This window comes from Budorcas taxicolor, chromosome 3 (genome assembly GCF_023091745.1).
Source record: "Budorcas taxicolor isolate Tak-1 chromosome 3, Takin1.1, whole genome shotgun sequence".
Taxonomy (NCBI): Eukaryota; Metazoa; Chordata; class Mammalia; order Artiodactyla; family Bovidae; genus Budorcas; species Budorcas taxicolor.
This window is the reverse complement of record NC_068912.1, coordinates 34,085,250-34,106,642: the sequence shown is the minus strand read 5'-3', so window position 1 is coordinate 34,106,642 and position 21,393 is coordinate 34,085,250. Positions and strand designations below refer to the sequence as shown.

The 21,393-nt window shown below is 46.5% G+C and overlaps 1 protein-coding gene across 3 annotated transcripts in view; it reads left to right on the top strand.

Annotated features, from left to right (window-relative positions):
• The window catches only part of LOC128044341 (glutathione S-transferase Mu 1), a 30,496-nt gene extending 14,474 nt beyond the window's left edge, over positions 1-16,022 (top strand). Inside the window, exons 1-9 of one of the 3 annotated variants that reach the window (XM_052636498.1) lie at positions 4,043-4,149; positions 4,453-4,528; positions 4,945-5,009; positions 5,310-5,391; positions 5,490-5,590; positions 6,305-6,400; positions 6,488-6,598; positions 15,464-15,602; positions 15,764-16,022. In XM_052636498.1, the coding sequence (XP_052492458.1) occupies positions 4,114-4,149; positions 4,453-4,528; positions 4,945-5,009; positions 5,310-5,391; positions 5,490-5,590; positions 6,305-6,400; positions 6,488-6,598; positions 15,464-15,553 (657 nt within the window). In that variant the 5' untranslated portion in view covers positions 4,043-4,113 and the 3' untranslated portion in view covers positions 15,554-15,602; positions 15,764-16,022. Of the gene's footprint in view, positions 1-4,018; positions 4,150-4,452; positions 4,529-4,944; positions 5,010-5,309; positions 5,392-5,489; positions 5,591-6,304; positions 6,401-6,487; positions 6,599-15,463 lie in introns of those variants that run through there. The other 2 variants (XM_052636500.1, XM_052636499.1) reach the window with 2 other exon arrangements.
• Positions 16,023-21,393: the final 5,371 nt, after the last annotated feature.

Below are 21,393 nucleotides of genomic sequence, written 5' to 3'. Positions count from 1 at the left end.
GGCTTTCTGCATAAACCAAGGAATATCAGCCTCTTTCTCTCTCCTTTACTTTCTTATCAGTCGACTCTGGACCACCAGGTTCCGGTCCATTAAAGGACCTCAACGTTTGTCAATGGTTATTTCTACAGTCTTCTTTTAAGATTAAAAAATGTTCTCTATAACCTAAAGTTACACAGACAACACTTACAAACTCAAAAAAAAAAAAAACTTGAGCAAGATGAAGACACATTTAGATTCTACTGTGTGTATTTATGATACTATTAAGCTTGTGTTCTGAGGCTATTTCATACAGAAACACTGTTAATTCACTGAGAATTCAGAAGGTCAGAAGTAGAGCTGGAGGGAATTATGGAAGACCGCACAGAAGAAAGACCACAGGCTAGACCTCTCAACTGGATACTGGACACTGTAAGTTTCGATGTCTTGCACAGTGTCCTCTAAAATATTAGAACCTGTCAACATTTACAGTCAAAAGAGAGAGCACATGTAAATCCAGAAGACGTGACCACACTGACACTGAATATCAGCGAGGCAACCACCGGCTGCATCAGGCCCTTCAGCCTCCTCTCCAGTTTCCCGAGTCCCCCTGCCCCCTACTGCCTTCCACACACCCACTGCCCCCACCGGTGGGACCCCTGAATCTGGAGGCCGAGTCTGAGAGCCTGCTCAGCAAGCCCTCCTCCTCCTCTTGCAGAATTGACCTCTTCCTCCCGACCCCATCCTCCTGATGGGCTGCCTGTGCTCAGGGCCTATCTCTGTGTCCCCAGTTCCTTGTCCCAGCAGGCACGGCCTCTTTCTCCTGCCTTCAACCTCCCTCCCTCTCAGTGCCCCTTGGGGTTTGAACACTGAAAATCTCTTCCATACTTAAAAATTCCTCCCTGTATTTCCCAGATGACTTCCAGCCTTCATTACCCAGGATGGTCTTACTTATGGTGCTGCTATATGTCAGGATCATAGTGATTGTTTTTTCATAAAGGAAAACGATAACTGGATGAATTAGATTGCATCATGTTTTACCTATTTTAAACATTCCTATTGTGCTTCATGTAGCTTTGGAAAACCATTTTCTCAGTGAAATCTAGTGGTGTTTCTGTCAGTTCAAGATGTAGAAAGGTCAGAATTGTAATTCCTCATTATGTTATGAAATGTGTAACTGTTGTGAAGGTCACCACTTTTGGTGACCATAGTCACCATCGCTTCCCTGTGGGCAAAAGGACAAGAGAATCCACTTGACCCTGAGCCACATCCTGAGTCAGGAGCCAGAACTCATCCATGAGGACAGGCAAGGAGGGAATGGCTGGGACCATCCATAGAGGGACTGAGCTCTGCTGGTCTCTGCTGACACACTCTCTCTGCTTCCAAAGTTAGCAGAGATGTGCAAGCTCTAAGTCTGTGACTTAACAGGGATTTGAGAAGGAAATGGCAACCCACTCCAATATTGTTGCGTGGAGAATCCCAGGGACGGAGGAGCCTGGTGGGCTGCCGTCCATCGGGTCACACAGAGTCGGACACGACTGAAGCCACTTAGCAGCAGCAGCAGCAGCAGAAAAAGCCTATCTGTCTTCCAAGCCCCACTCCATCCCATCCCATGGTGATCTGAATCTTCCTGGAACAATGGTTCATGCCTTTCTATCCTACAAAGTGTTGTGCTGCGCTGTGCTTACTCACATTCGACTCTGTGGGACCCCGTGGACCGTAGTCCGCCAGGCTTCTCTGTCCTTGAGATTTCCCAGCAAGAATACTAGAGTGGGTTACCATTTCCTCCTCTAGGGGATCTTCCAAACCCAGGGATCGAAACCATGGCTCCTGAGTCTCCTTCACTGGCAGGCATATTCTTTACCACTGAGCCACTTGGGAAGCTCTGTTTTTAAACATCTATTTTTGCAGTATACCAACTTTGTGTTTTTGGAGAAAGGCATGGCAATCCATTGCACTATTCTTGCCTGGAGTATCCCATGGAAAGAGAGCCTGATGGGCTTGTTGCAGGAAAGGGGACCCCTTCCAGGGCCTGTAAATGGGCTCTTGTCTAACACTCGGAAAAGAATTGTCCGAGGAGACACGTGCTGACAAAGCAAGAGATTTGATTGGGAAAGGGCACCCGGGTGGAGAGCAGTAGTAAGGGAACCCAGGAGAACAGCTCTGCTGCGTGGCTCGCAGTTTTGGGTTTTATGGTGATAGGATTAGTTTCCGGGTGGTCTTTGGCCAATCACTCTAATTCAGTGTTTCCTGTGGTGCACCCATTGCTTAGCCAAGATGGATGTGAGCGAGAGGGATTCTGGGAACTGGACAGACACGCAGTGTCTCCTTTCGACCTTTCCTGAACTCTTCCAGTTGGTGGTGGCTTATTAGTTCCGTATTCCTTATCAGGATCTCCTGTCATAAAACACCTCATGCAGCTGGTTACTATGGTGCCTGGCCAGGTTGGGCGGTTTCAATCAGTGTGCTTCCCCTAACAGGCTTATAGTCCATGGGGTTGCAAAGAGCCATACATGACGAAGCAACTTAGCACATAACACATAGCACAACTTTGTGTTTTAACTTATAAAATTTGTTTGTTTTTCAAAGTTCCTCTCATTTGTTTCCTACATCCACTACTTTGTAATATGCTTTCAACAAACAAAAGAAACCATAGCCTACCCAATGTCCTATTCTCCTAATTTTGAAATAACCTTCTTCCTCAAAGAGGAAAGTTGGCAGGTAGGACATTGTCCTTGTGCAGTTTGTACTGCAAGTCACAGATCACAGAGTAACTTCAAAGGACACCGAGCCCACACACTGCTATATATAAGACAGATAATCAACAAGGACATAGCATACAGTACAGGAGCTCTGGGTGTCCCTATGGCTCAGATGGTAAAGAATCTGCCTGCAATGCAGGAGACCTGGGTTTGATCCCTGGGTTGGGAAGATCCCCTGGAGGAGGGCATGGCAACCCACTCTAACATTCTTGCCTGGAGAATCCCCATGGATAAAGGAGCCTGGTGGGCTGCATACAGTCCATGGGGTCACAAAGAGTCAGACACAACTGAGCGACTGAGCACAGCACAGGGAACCCCACTCAGTGGTCTGTGATAGCCTAGAGGAGAAGAGAATCTGAAAAAGGATGAATATATGTTTATGTATAATTGAATCACTTAGTTGTACACCTAAAATAAAGCAGGATTATAAATTAAATATACTTCAATAAAATTTTTTTTAAAGCAAGCACAGATCACTCTCTTGAAATCACATTGGGTCATATGTGTTATATGCTAACATATAATATATCCCAGGGTGAGGGCTGGGACTGGGGATCTAGGCAGCCAAGGGTGTCTGGGTCACTCTGACTCTGGTCCTGTGTGGAGTCATCCAGGCTGTCACCCTTCTCTGGACACCCTCTGGAGCCACCCACTCAGAGGACAGGTCTTCTCCCCTGGGTCACATTCCCACCACACTACCCCTCACTGTCCCATCAATGTGAGAGACATGGAGCTGTCTGGCAGGACATCTCTGGAGCTGCACCTGGGTATTCTCTCTGCTGTGCATGAATCTGGATTTAGATTCACAAGTGAGGCCATAAACTACTTGATTAATTTATGTTATATCTTTATTTTCAGGCACATGAGGAGGGCAGGGCCCTCCACAGTCCCTGAGAGAAAGACATGGAGGGCACATTTCCTTTCTCTGCCTCCTATCTACTCTTCCTGTTGCACTGATACTCGTTTCTGGAAGACTGTATCCATCATGGATTGTAAATCATGGGGGAGCGTTAGGATTGCCTGGGGTTCTCATCTTCCTGTAACCCGGGCCGATTTAACGTTATGATTCAGGCTTGTTTCCCAAGGGCACTGGCAACTCCCCCGGTTAGCTAACGACTCTCTGGGGTCGGGAACCAGGGGAGCCCGACCTCGGCGGCCTTTGATCTCCAGGCGCCCAGAGATTGGCTTCCATGGGAATCTGCTGAGAGACAAGAGTAGACCCTGCTCCGCCGGCCAGGGGCTGAGTCAGGGGCTGGGCTGGGGGCGGGGCCGAGAAGAGGGGCGGGTGCTTCCGGGTCCCCCTTTCTCGCGGATTCAGAAGTTTCAGGCCCAGCTGCGCTGGAGCTTCTGCACTTTGAGCGTCATAACCTGCACCATGCCCATGATTCTGGGTTACTGGGACATCCGCGGGGTGAGCGGGGGTCCCCCAGGGCTGGGAAGGTGGAGGCGGGTGGGGAAATGCTGCGCCCCCCTGGGAAAATGCTGCAAAGCTGAGGCCGGTTCAAACCAGAAACTTGCACAGGACTTGCTGCAGCGGAGCCCCTGTTCCGTCAGCCCGATCATCTTCTCTGGGTGTTGGCATGTGTGTGTCTGGCGTGGGTGGGCTGGTGCAGGTGACGGTGCTGAGGGAGTGGGAGGTGTGGAAGTGACCTGGAAGAGTGAGAGTTTTGCAGTCAAGACTGACGTCTGCCCTCTGTCCCACCATCTCTGGCAGCTGGCCCATGCCATCCGCCTTCTCCTGGAGTACACAGACACAAACTATGAGGAGAGACAGTACTCGATGGGAGATGGTAATGAAATCCTTTTTCTGTTGTAACTTCTGCTCAACTCATGCTGATTTGTTGCCAAGCAAGCCCTGTTCTGCCTTTGTTGCTCCCATCCCTTAAACTGCACCAGCTGGAAAAGGGACCTGCCCCTTGTCAAACCCTTTGGGGGTGCAGCTGTCCTCCAAAGCAGGCCATGAGAGCCCCTGTGGCAGCCTTGGGCTCCATTTAGTGCTTGCATTAGCTCTCCGTAAGCCTTAACTCAGGGAGGTTCCAAATCCTTCTACGTGTGCTTTCTCCCAAAGCTCCATGTGAGATTAGAATCCAGTTCAGAATCCATATCCAACAGTTCAGGGGGTCTTGCCTCTGACTCATTGGTAGGTCCTCCAGGAAGGAGGGTTGGATTTATGGGAGATTGTTTCACTGCATCTTCTTTTTCTCAGCTCCTGACTATGACAGAAGCCAGTGGCTGAATGACAAATTCAAGCTGGGCCTGGACTTCCCCAATGTAGGTGCAGGGGCTGAGGTGGTGGGAGGGGTAGTGGACAGTGTCTCCATCCATCTCCTTTCCTGGCTTAGAGGCTTCAGGAAGAGGTGCCTTCTGCTCTTGTGTCTCAGCTTCCTGGTTCTCTCCTCTGCCCTTTAGTGATACTCTGTCCCAGCTCATCCCTCCATTTTATAGCATGTTATTTAGTGCCCACCATGGGACAGGCTCTGTGAAAGCCAGGTTTCATCTCTGCCCTTGGTCAATGGAAGGGGTACAGGGGAGTCTGGTGGCCCAAATAACCAGACCCTGTTGTTCTTCCAGCTGCCCTACTTAATCGATGGGACTCACAAGCTCACCCAGAGCAACGCCATCCTTCGGTACATTGCTCGCAAGCACAACATGTGTGAGTGGGTCTGGGGTTGGGGGCAGGGGCGCAGGTCGTCATGCCCTGGGCTGGGCTGGAGGAGATACTGAGGTTGAGTCTCTGTTGTGTGGCCACAGGTGGGGAGACAGAGGAGGAGATGATTCGTGTGGACATTTTGGAGAACCAGGTTATGGATGTCCGCTTTGCTATGGCCAGGATCTGCTATAGCCCTGACTTTGTGAGTCCTCTCACTTGGGGGGACAGCGTGTGAGATGCTTGTCACAATCTCATCGACTGGTCTTTTAGATTTTTACTTCCTTAGTAACCAAGACATTTTCTTGGAAACTCTGATTCAGTTCCCACCAATCTTAAAAGAGTCCAGCTTCTCCTGGATGGAAATTCACTTCCTAGACAGGATATTTTCCTCCTTACCCCAATACCTCCTCTCCACATCTAAGGCCGAAACACGTGTCCAGTGGGCAGCCCAGGGTTAGACTTTATTCCTCTCCCTCCTTCCTTTCAGCTTCTAGTTCTCTCCAACTGTCCAGAAACTGCCCAGGTGTCCACACCATTCTAGTCTCCTACACTGGAACTTAGGACTTCTTTCCTAGTCATTTTAGTGTTGATCAGCCTGAGGTCTGAGGCCCAAGCTCCACCAGGTCTCACAGCACTGCTGGTCTGACCCAGCGCAAGTGTCTGGAGCTGAGTGGTGACAGGTCCAGGAACAGTGTGTTTTGCCCTTTGCCTTCACATTGCTGCTCACAGATGGGAGCTGGTTCCCATAGGAGTCTAGTGAACACAAGTGGGTTGAAGTGCCCCTGGGCCCTGACTCATGTACAGTCAAGGGACATGAGTGCTCCCCTGACAGCTGGGATCAGACACAGCCCTGGGAGGACTGCTCTCTGCCGGGGAGTCTGTGTGTGAGGGTGGTGACAGCTGTTTTGTGTCTCAGGAGAAACTGAAGCCCGGTTTCTTGAAGGAGATCCCTGAAAAGATCAAGCTGTTCTCAGAGTTTCTGGGGCAGAGGCCTTGGTTTGCAGGGGACAAGGTAAGTTGGCCGGCTTTGGGGGCGGGATAGCTGTCATTTTTCCCAGGTTCAGAGTTCGGTGCGCATTCATGCTTTGTCTTCCTGCAGCTGACCTATGTGGATTTCCTGGTTTACGACGTCCTTGACATGCACCGCATATTTGAGCCCAAGTGCCTGGATGCGTTCCCAAACTTGAAAGACTTCATTTCTCGTTTTGAGGTGATTCCCTTGAACCCCTTGTATTTACATCTTTCTTCTCTTTCTTATTTTCCCTGATTTTGTAGTTGGAACTACAGTGAAGAATAGCATTTATGGAGAATCTTGTTTACCAGAATCTCTCCTCAGTTACTGATGTGTATTGTGTCACATTTAATCTTTATAACATTCCTACATGTGGAAGAATTATCCTCTCCATTTTACAGATAAGGAATTAAGCTGAAAGGATAAGTAATTTCTGAAGGTCACACAACCAGTCCAGGCTGTGCTGGGCTCCCCGTCAGACCGTCTGGCTTCTACGGGCAGCAGTCGGTGCCTCTCCGTTTCCTGTGTTGAAATGAAAAGCTCAGGTCCTTTTATTGTCTGTCTGGGTTCACAGTTCTGGAAAGTGTGTAGGAAGCAGAATATTCAGGAGATGGTATGCAGCTGGCATTAGTAGAATGGGACACAGTAGGATTGATATCAAGTACTAAAAACAGAGACGATATATTCTCCTGATCTCCAAAGGGCTCTGCAGCAATTGAGCCTCCACCTGTTGTTCTGAGATAGTCAGATCTGTAGTTGGTGCTGGGATTTGGGTACATACAGAGGAGTCCTGTGCAAGGATTTCATCTTGACACCTCTTATGGTGGGCAGTTCATTTACTCCTCATCTCCAGTCCCTTTTTCTTTCCTGTTATCCCAGTTTCCATCCCAGAGATGCAGTAGTACATCACTTTAAGTCAGACTCACTGATCTGATCCTCTCCCCTGTAGGAGACACTGTGTCAGGCACAAGTGGGATACAGAAGTCATGCAGTCCTGGTGCCCAGCCTCTTGGGCTCAGTGCAGCTGGGGAACTATAGGAACCTGAGCAGTGTGGTGTGGGTGGAGCCACCTTGGTTCTAGAGGAGCACAGCCTGACCTCACCTCCCAGCTCATCATTGACCCAGCTGGACAGCAGCAGAGTCTGCTTTGTGACAGATGTGGGAATTTGGAGCTCTCGTCCAATAGGTTTTTTGGCCTACAATCTGTTTTGTATTCCTCCTTCCCATAATGAAATTTGCTTTCTCAGCTAGTTCTCATCAGCTCTGGTTTTGGTCCAAGGCTTGTTGCCTTGAGAATTTTGCAAGAGCTGGGGTGACTGCCCAGCAGGGAGGATGGGGACAGATGTGGCCTGCAGTGTGGCCTGTTGGGCCCTGGGCGGTGGGGCACAGGCAGTCCTAGATCTTGGAGTCCTGGGCACTCTTGGGCACTGTCTGTCTTGGGAAACTGGTGCACAGGTACACCTGAGTGTCTCACTGTCTGGTTGGCTGTCGCAGGACTGAGGATGATGTAGGCTGAGGCCAAGTGAGAGTGGACTCGGGTCCCATGCCAGGCAGTTGGTCTGTGTCTTTTAAGTGGAATAATTAGAGTCTGGCCTGAGCCAGTCTTGCTGCTCCACACCCTCCTATCAGGTTTCATCCATGTTTTGCTGAGTAATTGGGTAAAATGTGGTCTCTTCTTTATGTTGCCTGGCCGCTTTCTGAGCCCTTTAGTTTTGCTAGGTGTTCATCCCTCTGTGGGCAAACCGTGTGAAGTAGGAGCCTTTTGTGAGGCAGAGATTATTTTTTGCTTGTTGAGAGGAACAAATACTCCTATGATGAGAAGTCAGTGAAGAAACATTTGACACCACTTAAGGGGAATGAGTTTTGACTTTATTTGGAAACCTTCAATTTTGTTTGGCACCCAGGAGACCGCTTCTCATAGAGCTCTGAAGATGTAGGGTAGGAGACAGTAGGTATATGAATTTTTGGCTGGGATATACATATAGTCAAGCATGCATCTTGGTAAAAGATTAATGCTAATTATTGAAAAACAAACATCTCTAGTTAACGATCTCAGTGCTTTTCTCTGTGTAGGAAGATGGGTAAATTTGGAGTCATGAAAATTCTTTTTTTGAGATGCATCCTAACTCTCTGGGGGCCCCATGTCTGAAACACAGAATGTTTCATCCTGGTTTTCTTCATCCTGAAATCTCCTCAGGGTGGACTGTGTGTGGTTGATGTGGTAGATTGAAGCTTACCCCTTTCTGTAACCAGTTAGGAGGGACTATCTTCAGGCTTTTACTGGTCATGGAAACGATGTAAGATTTGCATTCATTCTTTTATTTTCATAAATTTTTTACAGTTGTTTATTTAGTTTTGGCTGAGCTGGGTCTGCGTTGCTGGGCCTGGACTTTCTCTGGTTGCAGGGAGCTTGGTCTACTTTCTGGCTGAGGTGCTCCGGCTTCTAACGCAGTGGCCTTTCTTGTTGCAGAGCAGCGGACTCTAGGCCCTTGAGGTGCAGTAGCTGTCACTCGCAGGCTCTGGAGCACAGGCTCAGTTGCCCCGGGGCATGTGAAATCTTCCCAGACCAGGGACTGTACCCATGTCCCCTGTTTTGGCAGCAGATTCTCAACCACTGGGCCACCAGGGAAGTCCTTCATTCTTGACAAATCCTTTAAAGGCTGTAAATTAGATTTTGGGTGAAGGAGCCTTTCCAATTATTTGAATTTAAAAACACCTCTTTTCTGTTATTTTTTCCCTTTGGTGTTAGAGTCTATCTTGTTAAGTTAATCAGGCTTAGTCTCAGGTCATTGGTGCTATATTTACATATCTGACATGAAGAGGTTTTTAAAAATATATAATGTTTTTGGCTACATTGGGTGTAGGTTGTGTCATGTGGGATCTTCCGTTGTGGCATCAATCTTCTTCTGCTTGTGGTGCTTGGGCCCCGGAGCACATGGGCTCAGTAGGTGTGGTGTGCGGGCTAGTTGCCCCAGGGTATATGGGATGTTAGTTCCTTGACCAGGGATTGAACTGCCTTCACTGCACTGGAAGGCAGATTCCTAACAACAGGACCGCCAGGAAAGTACCCTGATACGTGGAGATTTGCAAGACAAACACAGTTGCTTTCAGTTCCCTGAAGAACTGGGCTGCTACCTAAATGATATCAAAAGATGGATTTGGCCAACTACATTTTTTTTTAATTGTGTTTTTTATATCAGTAGGAAAATTTCCAACTAAACTGGAAATCAAAAGATTTCTAAATTCTAGAACTTTAGGGATCAGTGTATCATGTCTTCAAATGTTTGCAGAAGGCCCTCTTTCTGAGTGTACAAGTCAGACTCAGACCAATTTACCCTAGGTCAAAATCAAAACCAACCAACCAACCAAACAAAACCCTCAAACCAAACTCCAGTATTGCTTTTATTAGGCCCTGTTTATTAGATTGCAATTTTAATCTTATGGTGTGTGGGCTCAGGTAAGCCTTTTGGTTTCCTCTGTTATCTTTAATCAACATTGCCTGACAGGCAGATGATATGCCCTGTCTTATGCCAGGCAGGGGCGCATTCCCCAGTGAGACATGTTTGTATATCCCCACAGTATAATCAGGTAAAAGAGATATAACCATCTTACATAAAGCCTGTTCAAATATACCACTTTTTAGCGTGTTACTGAGTCCACGTTTAGTCTGCTTGCTGCACAACGGGCCGATCGTCTGAGAGATGATGTGCAGACTGAGAAGCTGGCAGACTAATGTCTCAAAATAACCATCTGATCAGGGTCTGATGCCAGGCTCTTTTATAGAGCAGAGAAGTGGGGGGTGAGGAAGTAAAGTAAAAAGGTCATTAATCTTGCAAACATCTCCTGGAATTGCCAGCCTCGGGTAGGGGCTATGTTAATTTTTTCCTTCCTGTAGCCATCCACAGGTGCACAGGGTCCTGAACAAGGGCACTCTGGCTTAACATTCAGGCATAGGGGCAGGGTTCCCCAAGGCAGGCTGTTATGTATGGAGGGTATCCTCGTAGTGAACAAAAGCAATGGGAAGCAAAGTTTAAAGTAAAAGAAACAGATCTGGCTTTCTCTGTGGGTAGAGTGGGTAAGAATCTGCCTGCCAGTGCAGGGGACATGGGTTCACTCCTTGTTCTGGGAAGATTCCACATGATGCAGAGCAACTAAGCCTGCACCACAACTCATGCGCCTGGCTCTCGGGCCTGAGAGCCGCAGCTACTAGTCTACGTGCTGCAGCTGCCTCCTGAAGCCCCGCACCTAGCGTCTGTGCACCACCACAGGGAGAGCTACGGCAATGAGAAGCCTGTGCGTCATAATGAAGAGTAGCCCTCACTGGCTGGAACTAGAGAAAGCCCAGCTCATAGTGAAGACCCAGTGCAGCCAAAAAAAAAGAAAAAGGATACAGATCTTAAAAAAAATAATAAAAAGAAACAGATCCAACATGGAGGCAGATTTTGTTCTTCCCCTTAACAAATAAACTTTCATCTCAATTCTATCAACTATCAATATTTTACCTTTAACCATAGCCCTTGTAAGGATCCTGTTAACAAGTCTTGGTCTTACAAGGAGTCCCAGAAACCTTCCTTTTTATTCCCTGGCCATTTTACCCAGTTCTGTCCCCAGTGAGGGGTTGAGCCAAGGGACCCAGGCTTTTTTTGTCAATCTTTATTGGATTGTTTGGCATATTGCCCTGAGAAATTGCTGGTGAATTTTTCTACTTTCTTGCCTTTAAATTTTTCCTACGCTAGGGTAAATAGAGTGGATTTGTTTGGGTCAAAGTAATAGAGGAAAATAACAGAATGGGAAAGACTAGAGATCTCTTCAAGAAAATTAGAGATACCAAGGGAACATTTCATGCAAAGATGGGCTCGATAAAGGACAGAAATGGTATGGACCTAACAGAAGCAGAAGATATTAAGAAGAGGTGGCAAGAAACAGAGAAGAACTGTACAAAAAAAGATCTTTACAACCTGGATAATCACGATGGTGTGATCACTCATCTAGAGCCAGACATCCTGGAATGTGAAATCAAGTGGGCCTTAGAAAGCATCACTATGAACAAAGCTAGTGAAGGTGATGGAATTCCAGTTGAGCTGTTTCAAATCCTGAAAGATGATGCTGTGAAAGTGCTGCACTCAATATGCCAGCAAATTTGGAAAACTCAGCAGTGGCCACAGGACTGGAAAAGGTCAGTTTTCATTCCAATCCCTAAGAAAGGCAATGCCAAAGAATGCTCAAACTACCGCACAATTGCACTCATCTCTCATGCTAGTAAAGTAATGCTCGAAATTCTCCAAGCCTGGCTTCAGCAATACGTGAACTGTGAACTTCTTGATGTTCAAGCTGGTTTTAGAAAAGGCAGAGGAACCAGAGATCAAATTGCCAACATCCACTGGATCATGGAAAAAGCAAGAGAGTTCCAGAAAAACATCTATTTCTGCTTTATTGACTATGCCAAAGCCTTTGACTGTGTGGATCACAATAAACTGTGGAAAATTCTGAGAGATGGGAATACCAGACCACCTGACCTGCCTCTTGAGAAATCTGTATGCAGGTCAGGAAGCAACAGTTAGAACTGGACATGGAACAACAGACTGGTTCCAAATAGGAAAAGGAGTCCGTCAAGGCTGTATATTGTTACCCTGGTTATTTAACTTCTATGCAGAGTACATCATGAGAAACGCTGGACTGGAAGAAACACAAGCTGGAATCAAGATGGCCGGGAGAAATATCAGTAACCTCAGATATGCAGATGACACCACCATTATGGCAGAAAGTGACGAGGAACTAAAAAGCCTCTTGGTGAAAGTGAAAGAGGAGAATGAAAAAGTTGGCTTAAAGCTCAACATTCAGAAAACGAAGATCATGGCATCTGGTCCCATCACTTCATGGGAAATAGATGGGGAAACAGTGGAAACATTGGCTGACTTTATTTTTTTGGGCTCCAAAATCACTGCAGATGGTGATTGTAGCCATGAAATTAAAAGACACTTACTCCTTGGAAGGAAAGCTATGACCAACCTAGATAGCATATTCAAAAGCAGAGACATTATTTTGCCGACTAAGGTCCGTCTAGTCAAGGCTATGGTTTTCTCAGTGGTCATGTATGGATGTGAGAGTTGGACTGTTAAGAAGGCTGAGTGCTGAAGAATTGATGCTTTCGAACTGTGGTGTTGGAGAAGACTCTTGAGACTCCCTTGGATTGCAAGGAGATCCTACCAGTCCATTCTGAAGGAGATCAGCCCTGGGATTTCTTTGGAAGGAATGATGCTAAAGCTGAAGCTCCAGTATGTTGGTCACCTCATGTGAAGAGTTGACTCATTGGAAAAGACTCTGATGCTGGGAGGGACTGGGGGCAGGAGGAGAAGGGGACGACTGAGGGTGAGATGGCTGGATGGCATCACGGACTTGATGGACGTGAGTTTGAGTGAACTCCAGGTGTTGGTGATGGACAGGGAGGCCTGGCGTGCTGCGATTCATGGGGTCGCAAAGAGTTGGACACGGCTGAGCGACTGAACTGAACTGAAGATCCATTGAGGGGAAGCTGAGACCATAAATATAACTCCAGGAACAATTTTGTTGGTTGGTTGATTGAGTTGAAACTAAGGAAGTTCTTAAGGTTAGCCACCATTATATATCTGTGTATCCACCCTTTAGTTTGATTTTTCCATAGGGACCAGCTAAACAACTGTTTTCAATGAGAGATCTCTAAACATTTACCAATTTAGCAGGTTTCCCAGTTTAAAGGATCCATTGTTAGAATTCTTAGTTATGATTCAAACCAATAAGAGGCAAGAGGAATCCCCACAAAAGAGTGTGAAGGATGCAGCCTTCTCAGGAGCCAGGAAGCTTACTCACAAATATCGTATAAAAGAGTAAAGGCTTTGTTGTACAGGGAGACACAAGGAGCGTTGAAACAACAAAGACCCTTTATGAACTGGGCCCCCTAATGACACATTTACCTAATGCTAGCATAGCTGGACAAAAAGACTCTTGGAATCACAGTCTATGCAACTTGCTGCCAACCATACACCGTATGTGTAACCTTCACGATTAGAGGGACTAAGCTTACAAAGTGCACTGGAAGATGCCTAAGAAGATGAGGTAGAACTTTTACGTCTCAAGGCTACAGGGAGATGATGCAAGTTCTTCCTAGAAGGACTTTTGTTTCCTTAAGGTCAGCATTTGAAAACAAAACGTTTTTTGGCCAAAGTAATCACAATTTTACCAGGCCTTCTAAATCATTCAGTCTTTTTGATCTTAAAACCCATTCCTCTAGCTGTGTACACAAAAAATCCCCTAATTTTGAGTGTTGAAGAACCCTTTTTGACCATTTTTAGGATGAGATCTCCTTGGGATAGTTTCCCCAATTAAGTAGTATCTGCAGGTATAAACTCCATATGTAGTGTCCCTGAACCTGCCTGTAGTGGCAGTCTTAGGTTGGCAACCTGTCACCCCTCTTTCTTTTGTTTATAAAGCTTTGTTTCCCATTTCACAGTATGTTTGTCACGATAAGTTTTATGGATAAGTGTGTGTGGTGGGCCCTTCTGCTATTTGTGAGCTTAACTCTCCTCGTTGTCACCCTGTAGTCATTTCAGGTCTTTAATATGTCTCAGACAGTCTGAAAACATTGTGGGCATTGGGAACATAGATTGGCCAAACCTTTTGTGTGTGTCCCTGAATGAGCAAGTTTCTTTAGAAAGTGGGATTCCCTATGGGATTGCTGTGTGGAATGAGGACTTGCCTCCACCACTCCTGCAAGTTTCTCAATTGCCTGAAAAAGCCTTGCTTGGCCAGGAGGAGCCCTGTCCCTTATCTATGGAGCTAAGAGATCTCGTGTGGTATCTACACTATATTCCAGCCAACTCTGGTAAATTAGTCAGTCCAAGGAAGGACACCAACCAGTCCCTGATCTACGCACCCAACCTGAACCTGCCCAGTGTCTCAGCTGGGTACTTTCTCAGTATCTCTAAAATGAGATGACAGGAAGTTTTTTCATGTACCATTAAAGAAAACTCAGGACTGTCAACCAAGATAGTAAATGGGAGATCATGAGAGATTCACCTAAATTCATATGATCACGTACAGAGGTGGACTGGCACAACGGGCCTTGCTGGTACCAAGGCTCCAGCTCCTTGTAAGGTTCCAATCCCAGTAAGAAGTCTCATTTGAACTCCTTTGTGGTCACTATAACTGTCCACTGGAAACAAAGCCCACACAGTGTAAGAGCGGTGAGTTTCCCTTTCATTTGGAGACCTGTATGCTAGGAGACACCCTCTCAGAACCCTCAGATATCTCTGGGAAACTGCTTTCAGGAGGTGGAGGAGGAGGTCTGGAAAATTGGAGTAATCAATAATACATCTTGGTAAAGAGTACTGCTAATCACCAAAAGCTAGGGATCTCAAGTTACTGATTTTAGTGCTTTACTCTGCATAGAAAACTATACAGACCTAGGTTGATTATAGAGTGCTTCTTTAGATGCATCTTAACTGTCTAAGGACTGTGTATCCAAACCAGAGAATGTTTCATCTGTTGTTTTCCCATCCTGACTTTCCCTACGGGCACACTGTTGGTGGGCAACTGCTAGGACTGGTCACTTAACTGTTTGTATAAGTGGATGATGAGTGAGTCTCCTTGTTTTTTTCCAGCTATGAGGAAGGGGATGCAGCAGAGAGACCTCAGAATTGAGAGGGAGAGCAAGCAGGCTGCATTCTAGCCATATTACTTCTGTGCAGTGTGAGCATGCACAGAAATGCCTCAGTTTCCCATCTGATAAATGGTCTCAGTAGAACCCATCTTGCAGGGGAGTCATTTAGGGATTCTGAACCTATGTCATCATCTCCAGCAACAAGCATGGGTGGAATCTCCAGATGTCCTATTTTACCAAGATAGCACTTGAATTACAGATAGTTAGAAGAGCTAACATTCCAGAGTTGGGGACACCAGGAGGATGGTATTTTGTCCCAATATTTGACTCCACGTGGAAGGGCTATAACTAGGCTGCAAACTTAGGGAGACCTCCCTGAACCGTAGTCGGGCAGCAGACCTGAAGCCTGACCTTTTTCCCACCCTCAGGGCCTGAAGAAGATCTCTGCCTACATGAAGTCCAGCCGCTTCCTCCCAGGCCCTCTGTTCCTGAAGCTTGCCGTGTGGGGCAACAAGTAGTGCCCGCAACCAGGAGATGGGCGTGAGGAGCCAGTGCCTTGGAGACCAGGTGGACCTTCCTGCCCACGGAACCATCTGTCTTTTTCTTTCTCCTTCTGTTCACTCTAGATGGCTTCTTGACCCCCTTATCTCCCTCCCACCCCCCCTTTCCATCCATCCTTTAATTCAGTTTCCCACTGTTTTTTTCTTTTCTTTCTTTTTTTTTTTTAGCAAAGGTCCTCCTCCACCCCACATTATCCCTCCTGCACTAAAGCCATGTAGACTATCCTTCCCTTCCATGGTTGCTTCTGCATTGAGGAGCCCAGTCGGGTCCCTGGCCCATGGAGCTGTGTTCTGAGCTCCCAGCATTGCCCTGAAGACCAGCACTGGCCTGGTGGGAAGTCCGTGCTTCCCAGTGTGGTTCCTGCCCAGCCTGTCTGATCCCAGTAAAGCCTTATCACACCTGCTGTGTCCTGTCTTATTCCCTCCTGGCTTCCTGGAGTCATGACCAACTAAGTTGGGTGCGTGGTGGTGTCCATTTTCCCTTCTGTTGTGCTCTGCAGGGCTGCATGGATGGGCTTGTGTGTGTGTGTGTGTGTATGTGTGTGTGTGTGTGTATGTGTATGTGTGTGTGTATGTGTGTGTGTGTGTCTGTCTGTGTGTGTGTGTATGTGTGTGTGTGTCTGTGTCTGTGTGTGTGTGTGTGTGTGTGTGTGTGTGTGTGGTGGGAGGTTGGGCACAGGTGGGATTATACTGTTGCTTGTTCATTTCTATCTCCACTTCATGCACCTCTGTTTCTTGGCATGAGGTGTCTACAGAAGGGGGGCCCTTCTGTGCCTGGTTCCCTCTTTAATTCAGCATTCATGGGCTGCCTCCTTTCAGCTTGTAGTACTCTGTGTCATGGTTCAGGGGGCTCTGGGGTGCTGGGGAGGTCTGAGTAGTCTACTGATGGAGTGGGATCCTGGTGGATTCACTTCTGTCACCTTCTCCTGGAAGTTTTCTCTGCTTTAGATACTCTTCATCTGTATTCTTACAACATACATCAATAACACTTGCTTCCAGTGTATTATAATCATTGTTTTGCTCGTTTTTTCTCTAACTTGGTCATAAAGACATTGAGGAGAGAATCCATTTCTTATTTGACTTTATATCTCACATCTGTTATACTGCCTTGCAACAGTAAACGTTCAATAACAGTTGGAAACATGAAAGAAGTATCTCTAGTTAACCCCTGGGCAACTCTAGAGGCATTTCATGGACTTAGAGCTCTGCATATAGGTGCCTAGCTTCCCGGTGGTGCGAGTGGTAAAGAGCCCGCCTGCCAGTGCCGGAGATGTCAGAGATGCAGGTGTGGCCCTTGGGTGGGGAAGATCCGCTGGAGCAGGGCATGGCAGCCCATTTCAGTGTCTTTGCCTGGAGAATCCCATGAACAGAGGAGCCTAGCAGGCTACAGTCCATGGGGTCGCAGAGAGTCAGACTCAACTGAAGCGACTCCGCAGTATATAGTTTCTTGAGCCACTTAAGATAAAGAATGAACATCAGAAGATTTGAAATCTATAGGTCTAGGGGCAAGCCATTCGGTCTCCCTAACTGAAGCATGTAGTGGCTGTAGCTGGCCCTTGGATAACTTGACCTGAAATGAGCAGGGCTAGTGTGTGGACCAAAGTGTAGCCGCTCTGTGCAGTCAGGAGGGAGAATGCCATATGAGGTAAAGTGTAGGCCTCACCAGATAACAAGATGATTGGCAGGTCCTTCAAAGAGTGGATGGCTGGTGGAGTTGGGCTTGTTATAGCACAGCCTCAAGTCTTGACTTGGCCTCAAGTCATCGCCCTCAGGTGCTTTGGAGAAGAGTCTTGTTGGATATTTGTCTCGGTGGTCATTTCTTGCAGTTATTAAGCAAAAAATATTAAGCAAATGTAGGAATAATGTGAAGTAAATGATTTTTAGATAAATAAATGATTATTTCAAAAAGTAAAACTGCTAACATAAAAAAGTCCAGTAAACTAATAGTTAATGAAACTTATAAGTCAGTAAATATTTTTGGTTTTGCAAACCATGTGGTCTCCGTCATCACAATTGTTCACCTTTATAAATATAGTGTGAAAGCAGCCATGGGACATACATAAATGAATGGATGGGGCTGTATTTCAACAGAACTTCAAAAACAGGTGAACTTATTTCTCTGACTCCAGATTTATATGCTCAAATTGAAAGGGCATAGCTATTGTGGGAGGGAGGGTTAAGACAGAGGGGACATATGTATACCTATGGCTGATTCATGTTGATTATATGACAGAAATCAACACAATATTATAAAGCAATTATCCTGCAAATAATAAATAACTATCTAAAAACTTAAATCTTAGATTCAGACGTAAGAGGTGACCATGAAAAAAACCCTAAAGAACAAAATAACTCAATCCTTTTTAAAAAATGAGGCAATATGTGATAATGAAGTGGAGAAGGCAATGGCACCCCACTCCAGTACTCTTGCCTGGAAAATCCCACGGACAGAGGAGCCTGGTGCGCTGCAGTCCATGGGGTCTCAAATAGTTGGACACGACTGAGCGACTTCACTTTCACTTTCACTCTCATGCATTGGAGAAGGAAATGGCAACCCCCTCCAGTGTTCTTGCCTGGAGAGTCCCAGGGTTGGGGGAGCCTGGTGGGCTGCCGTCTCTGGAGTCGCACAGAGTTGGACAAGACTGAAGTGACTTAGCAGTGATAATGAAGACAGTTGCAAATAAAGTTTGAACACATTTGTTTAAATGTGAAACATTTCTTCTTAATAGCATTTCTTGTTTTCCATACTTTTCTTCTTAAACTTGGCTCCTTTTGTAAATTCTTGCAATCCTAGTTTGCATTTTGTTATTCAAAATGTTATAAGCAAGTGGAAAATTTCTGTCTCATATATAATTGGTAAGTATCTTGTCTGTCAGGAAGCATTTAACAGGAGGCTTCCTGTGTGCTGTTTTGGGTCTGTCATGAATCCTCTGTCCCTTATTAATTCTTGAATATTCAGGAATTAAGTGGAGCAGGAATCTACTCCTGGGGGCTGAAGTATGCATGCATTTCCATACAGTGATAAGCAACTATTTATGACCTTCTTCCTTTTTATGAACCATAGGGTAAAAGTGATTATTTACAACCTTCTCTCTTTCATATGGATGACCTCATGTTTCCTTGATAACTTGTAAGTTTTGATTTTATCTCTGCTGAAAATAGCTGCCTTGTAACACAGTATAAATATTCACACAATGTTGAGTAAAACACCTCTGCTCCATCAGAGCTTTGGTCCCTGTGTCTTGCTTTCTCTGCCCACCCCTCTCTCTCTCCCTCTCTCTCTCCCTCTCTCTCTGTCTTTTTCAGGCTGATACCCTGGAGTGCAGAGGCCCTCTGGGTTCACTTTCCTGCATGGGCTTCCCCCCCCGCCCCCCCCCCCCCACCCTCGAGAGGGTGCCTGAGGCCTTCATGAACAGAGCAAGCTCTGTGGAACGGTTTTATTGGCTTTCTGCATAAACCAAGGAATATCAGCCTCTTTCTCTCTCCTTTACTTTCTTATCGGTCGACTCTGGACCACCACATTCCGGTCCATTAAAGGACCTCAACATTTGTCAGTGGTTATTTCTACTGTCTTCTTTTAAGATTAAAAAATGTTCTCTATAACCTAAAGTTACACAGACAACACTTACAAACTCAAAAAAAAAAAACTTGAGCAAGATGAAGACACATTTAGATTCTACTGTGTGTATTTATGATACTATTAAGCTTGTGTTCTGAGGCTATTTCATACAGAAACACTGTTAATTCACTGAGAATTCAGAAGGTCAGAAGTAGAGCTGGAGGGAATTATGGAAGACCGCACAGAAGAAAGACCACAGGCTAGACCTCTCAACTGGATACTGGACAATGTAAGTTTCGATGTCTTGCACAGTGTCCTCTAAAATATTAGAACCTGTCAACATTTACAGTCAAAAGAGAGAGCACATGTAAATCCAGAAGACGTGACCACACTGACACTGAATATCAGCGAGGCAACCACCGGCTGCATCAGGCCCTTCAGCCTCCTCTCCAGTTTCCCGAGTCCCCCTGCCCCCTACTGCCTTCCACACACCCACTGCCCCCACCGGTGGGACCCCTGAATCTGGAGGCCGAGTCTGAGAGCCTGCTCAGCCAGCCCTCCTCCTCCTCTTGCAGAATTGACCTCTTCCTCCTGACCCCATCCTCCTGATGGGCTGCCTGTGCTCGGGGCCCATCACTGTGTCCCCAGTTCCTTGTCCCAGCAGGCACGACCTCTTTCTCCTGCCTTCAACCTCCCTCCCTCTCAGTGCCCCTTCGGGTTTGAACACTGAAAATCTCTTCCATACTTAAAAATTCCTCCCTGTATTTCCCAGATGACTTCCAGCCTTCATTACCCAGGATGGTCTTACTTATGGTGCTGCTATATGTCAGGATCATAGTGATTGTTTTTTCATAAAGGAAAACAATAACTGGATGAATTAGATTGCATTACGTTTTACCTATTTTAAACATTCCTATTGTGCTTCATGTAGCTTTGGAAAACCATTTTCTCAGTGAAATCTAGTGGTGTTTCTGTCAGTTCAAGATGTAGAAAGGTCAGAATTGTAATTCCTCATTATGTTATGAAATGTGTAACTATTGTGAAGGTCACCACTTTTGGTGACCATAGTCACCATCGCTTCCCTGTGGGCAAAAGGACAAGAGAATCCACTTGACCCTGAGCCACATCCTGAGTCAGGAGCCAGAACTCATCCATGAGGACAGGCAAGGAGGGAATGGCTGGGACCATCCATAGAGGGACTGAGCTCTGCTGGTCTCTGCTGACACACTCTCTCTGCTTCCAAAGTTAGCAGAGATGTGCAAACTCTAAGTCTGTGACTTAACAGGGATTTGAGAAGGAAATGGCAACCCACTCCAATATTGTTGCGTGGAGAATCCCAGGGACGGAGGAGCCTGGTGGGCTGCCGTCCATCGGATCACACAGAGTCGGACACGACTGAAGCCACTTAGCAGCAGCAGCAGCAGAAAAAGTCTGTCTTCCAAGCCCCACTCCATCCCATCCCATGGTGATCTGAATCTTCCTGGAACAATGGTTCATGCCTTTCTATCCTACAAAGTGTTGTGCTGTGCTGTGCTTACTCACATTCGACTCGGTGAGACCCCGTGGACCGTAGTCCGCCAGGCTTCTCTGTCCTTGAGATTTCCCAGCAAGAATACTAGAGTGGGTTGCCATTTCCTCCTCTAGGGGATCTTCCAAACCCAGGGATCGAAACCATGGCTCCTGAGTCTCCTTCACTGGCAGGCATATTCTTTACCACTGAGCCACTTGGGAAGCTCTGTTTTTAAACATCTGTTTTTGTAGTATACCAACTTTGTGTTTTTGGAGAAAGACATGGCAATCCACTGCACTATTCTTGCCTGGAGTATCCCATGGAAAGAGAGCCTGATGGGCTTGTTGCAGGAAAGGGGACCCCTTCCAGGGCCTGTAAATGGGCTCTTGTCTAACACTCGGAAAAGAATTGTCCGAGGAGACATGTGCTGACAAAGCAAGAGATTTGATTGGGAAAGGGCACCCGGGTGGAGAGCAGTAGTAAGGGAACCCAGGAGAACAGCTCTGTTGCGTGGCTCGCAGTTTTGGGTTTTATGGTGATAGGATTAGTTTCCGGGTGGTCTTTGGCCAATCACTCTAATTCAGTGTTTCCTGTGGTGCACCCATTGCTTAGCCAAGATGGATGTGAGCGAGAGGGATTCTGGGAACTGGACAGACACGCAGTGTCTCCTTTCGACCTTTCCTGAACTCTTCCAGTTGGTGGTGGCTTATTAGTTCCGTATTCCTTATC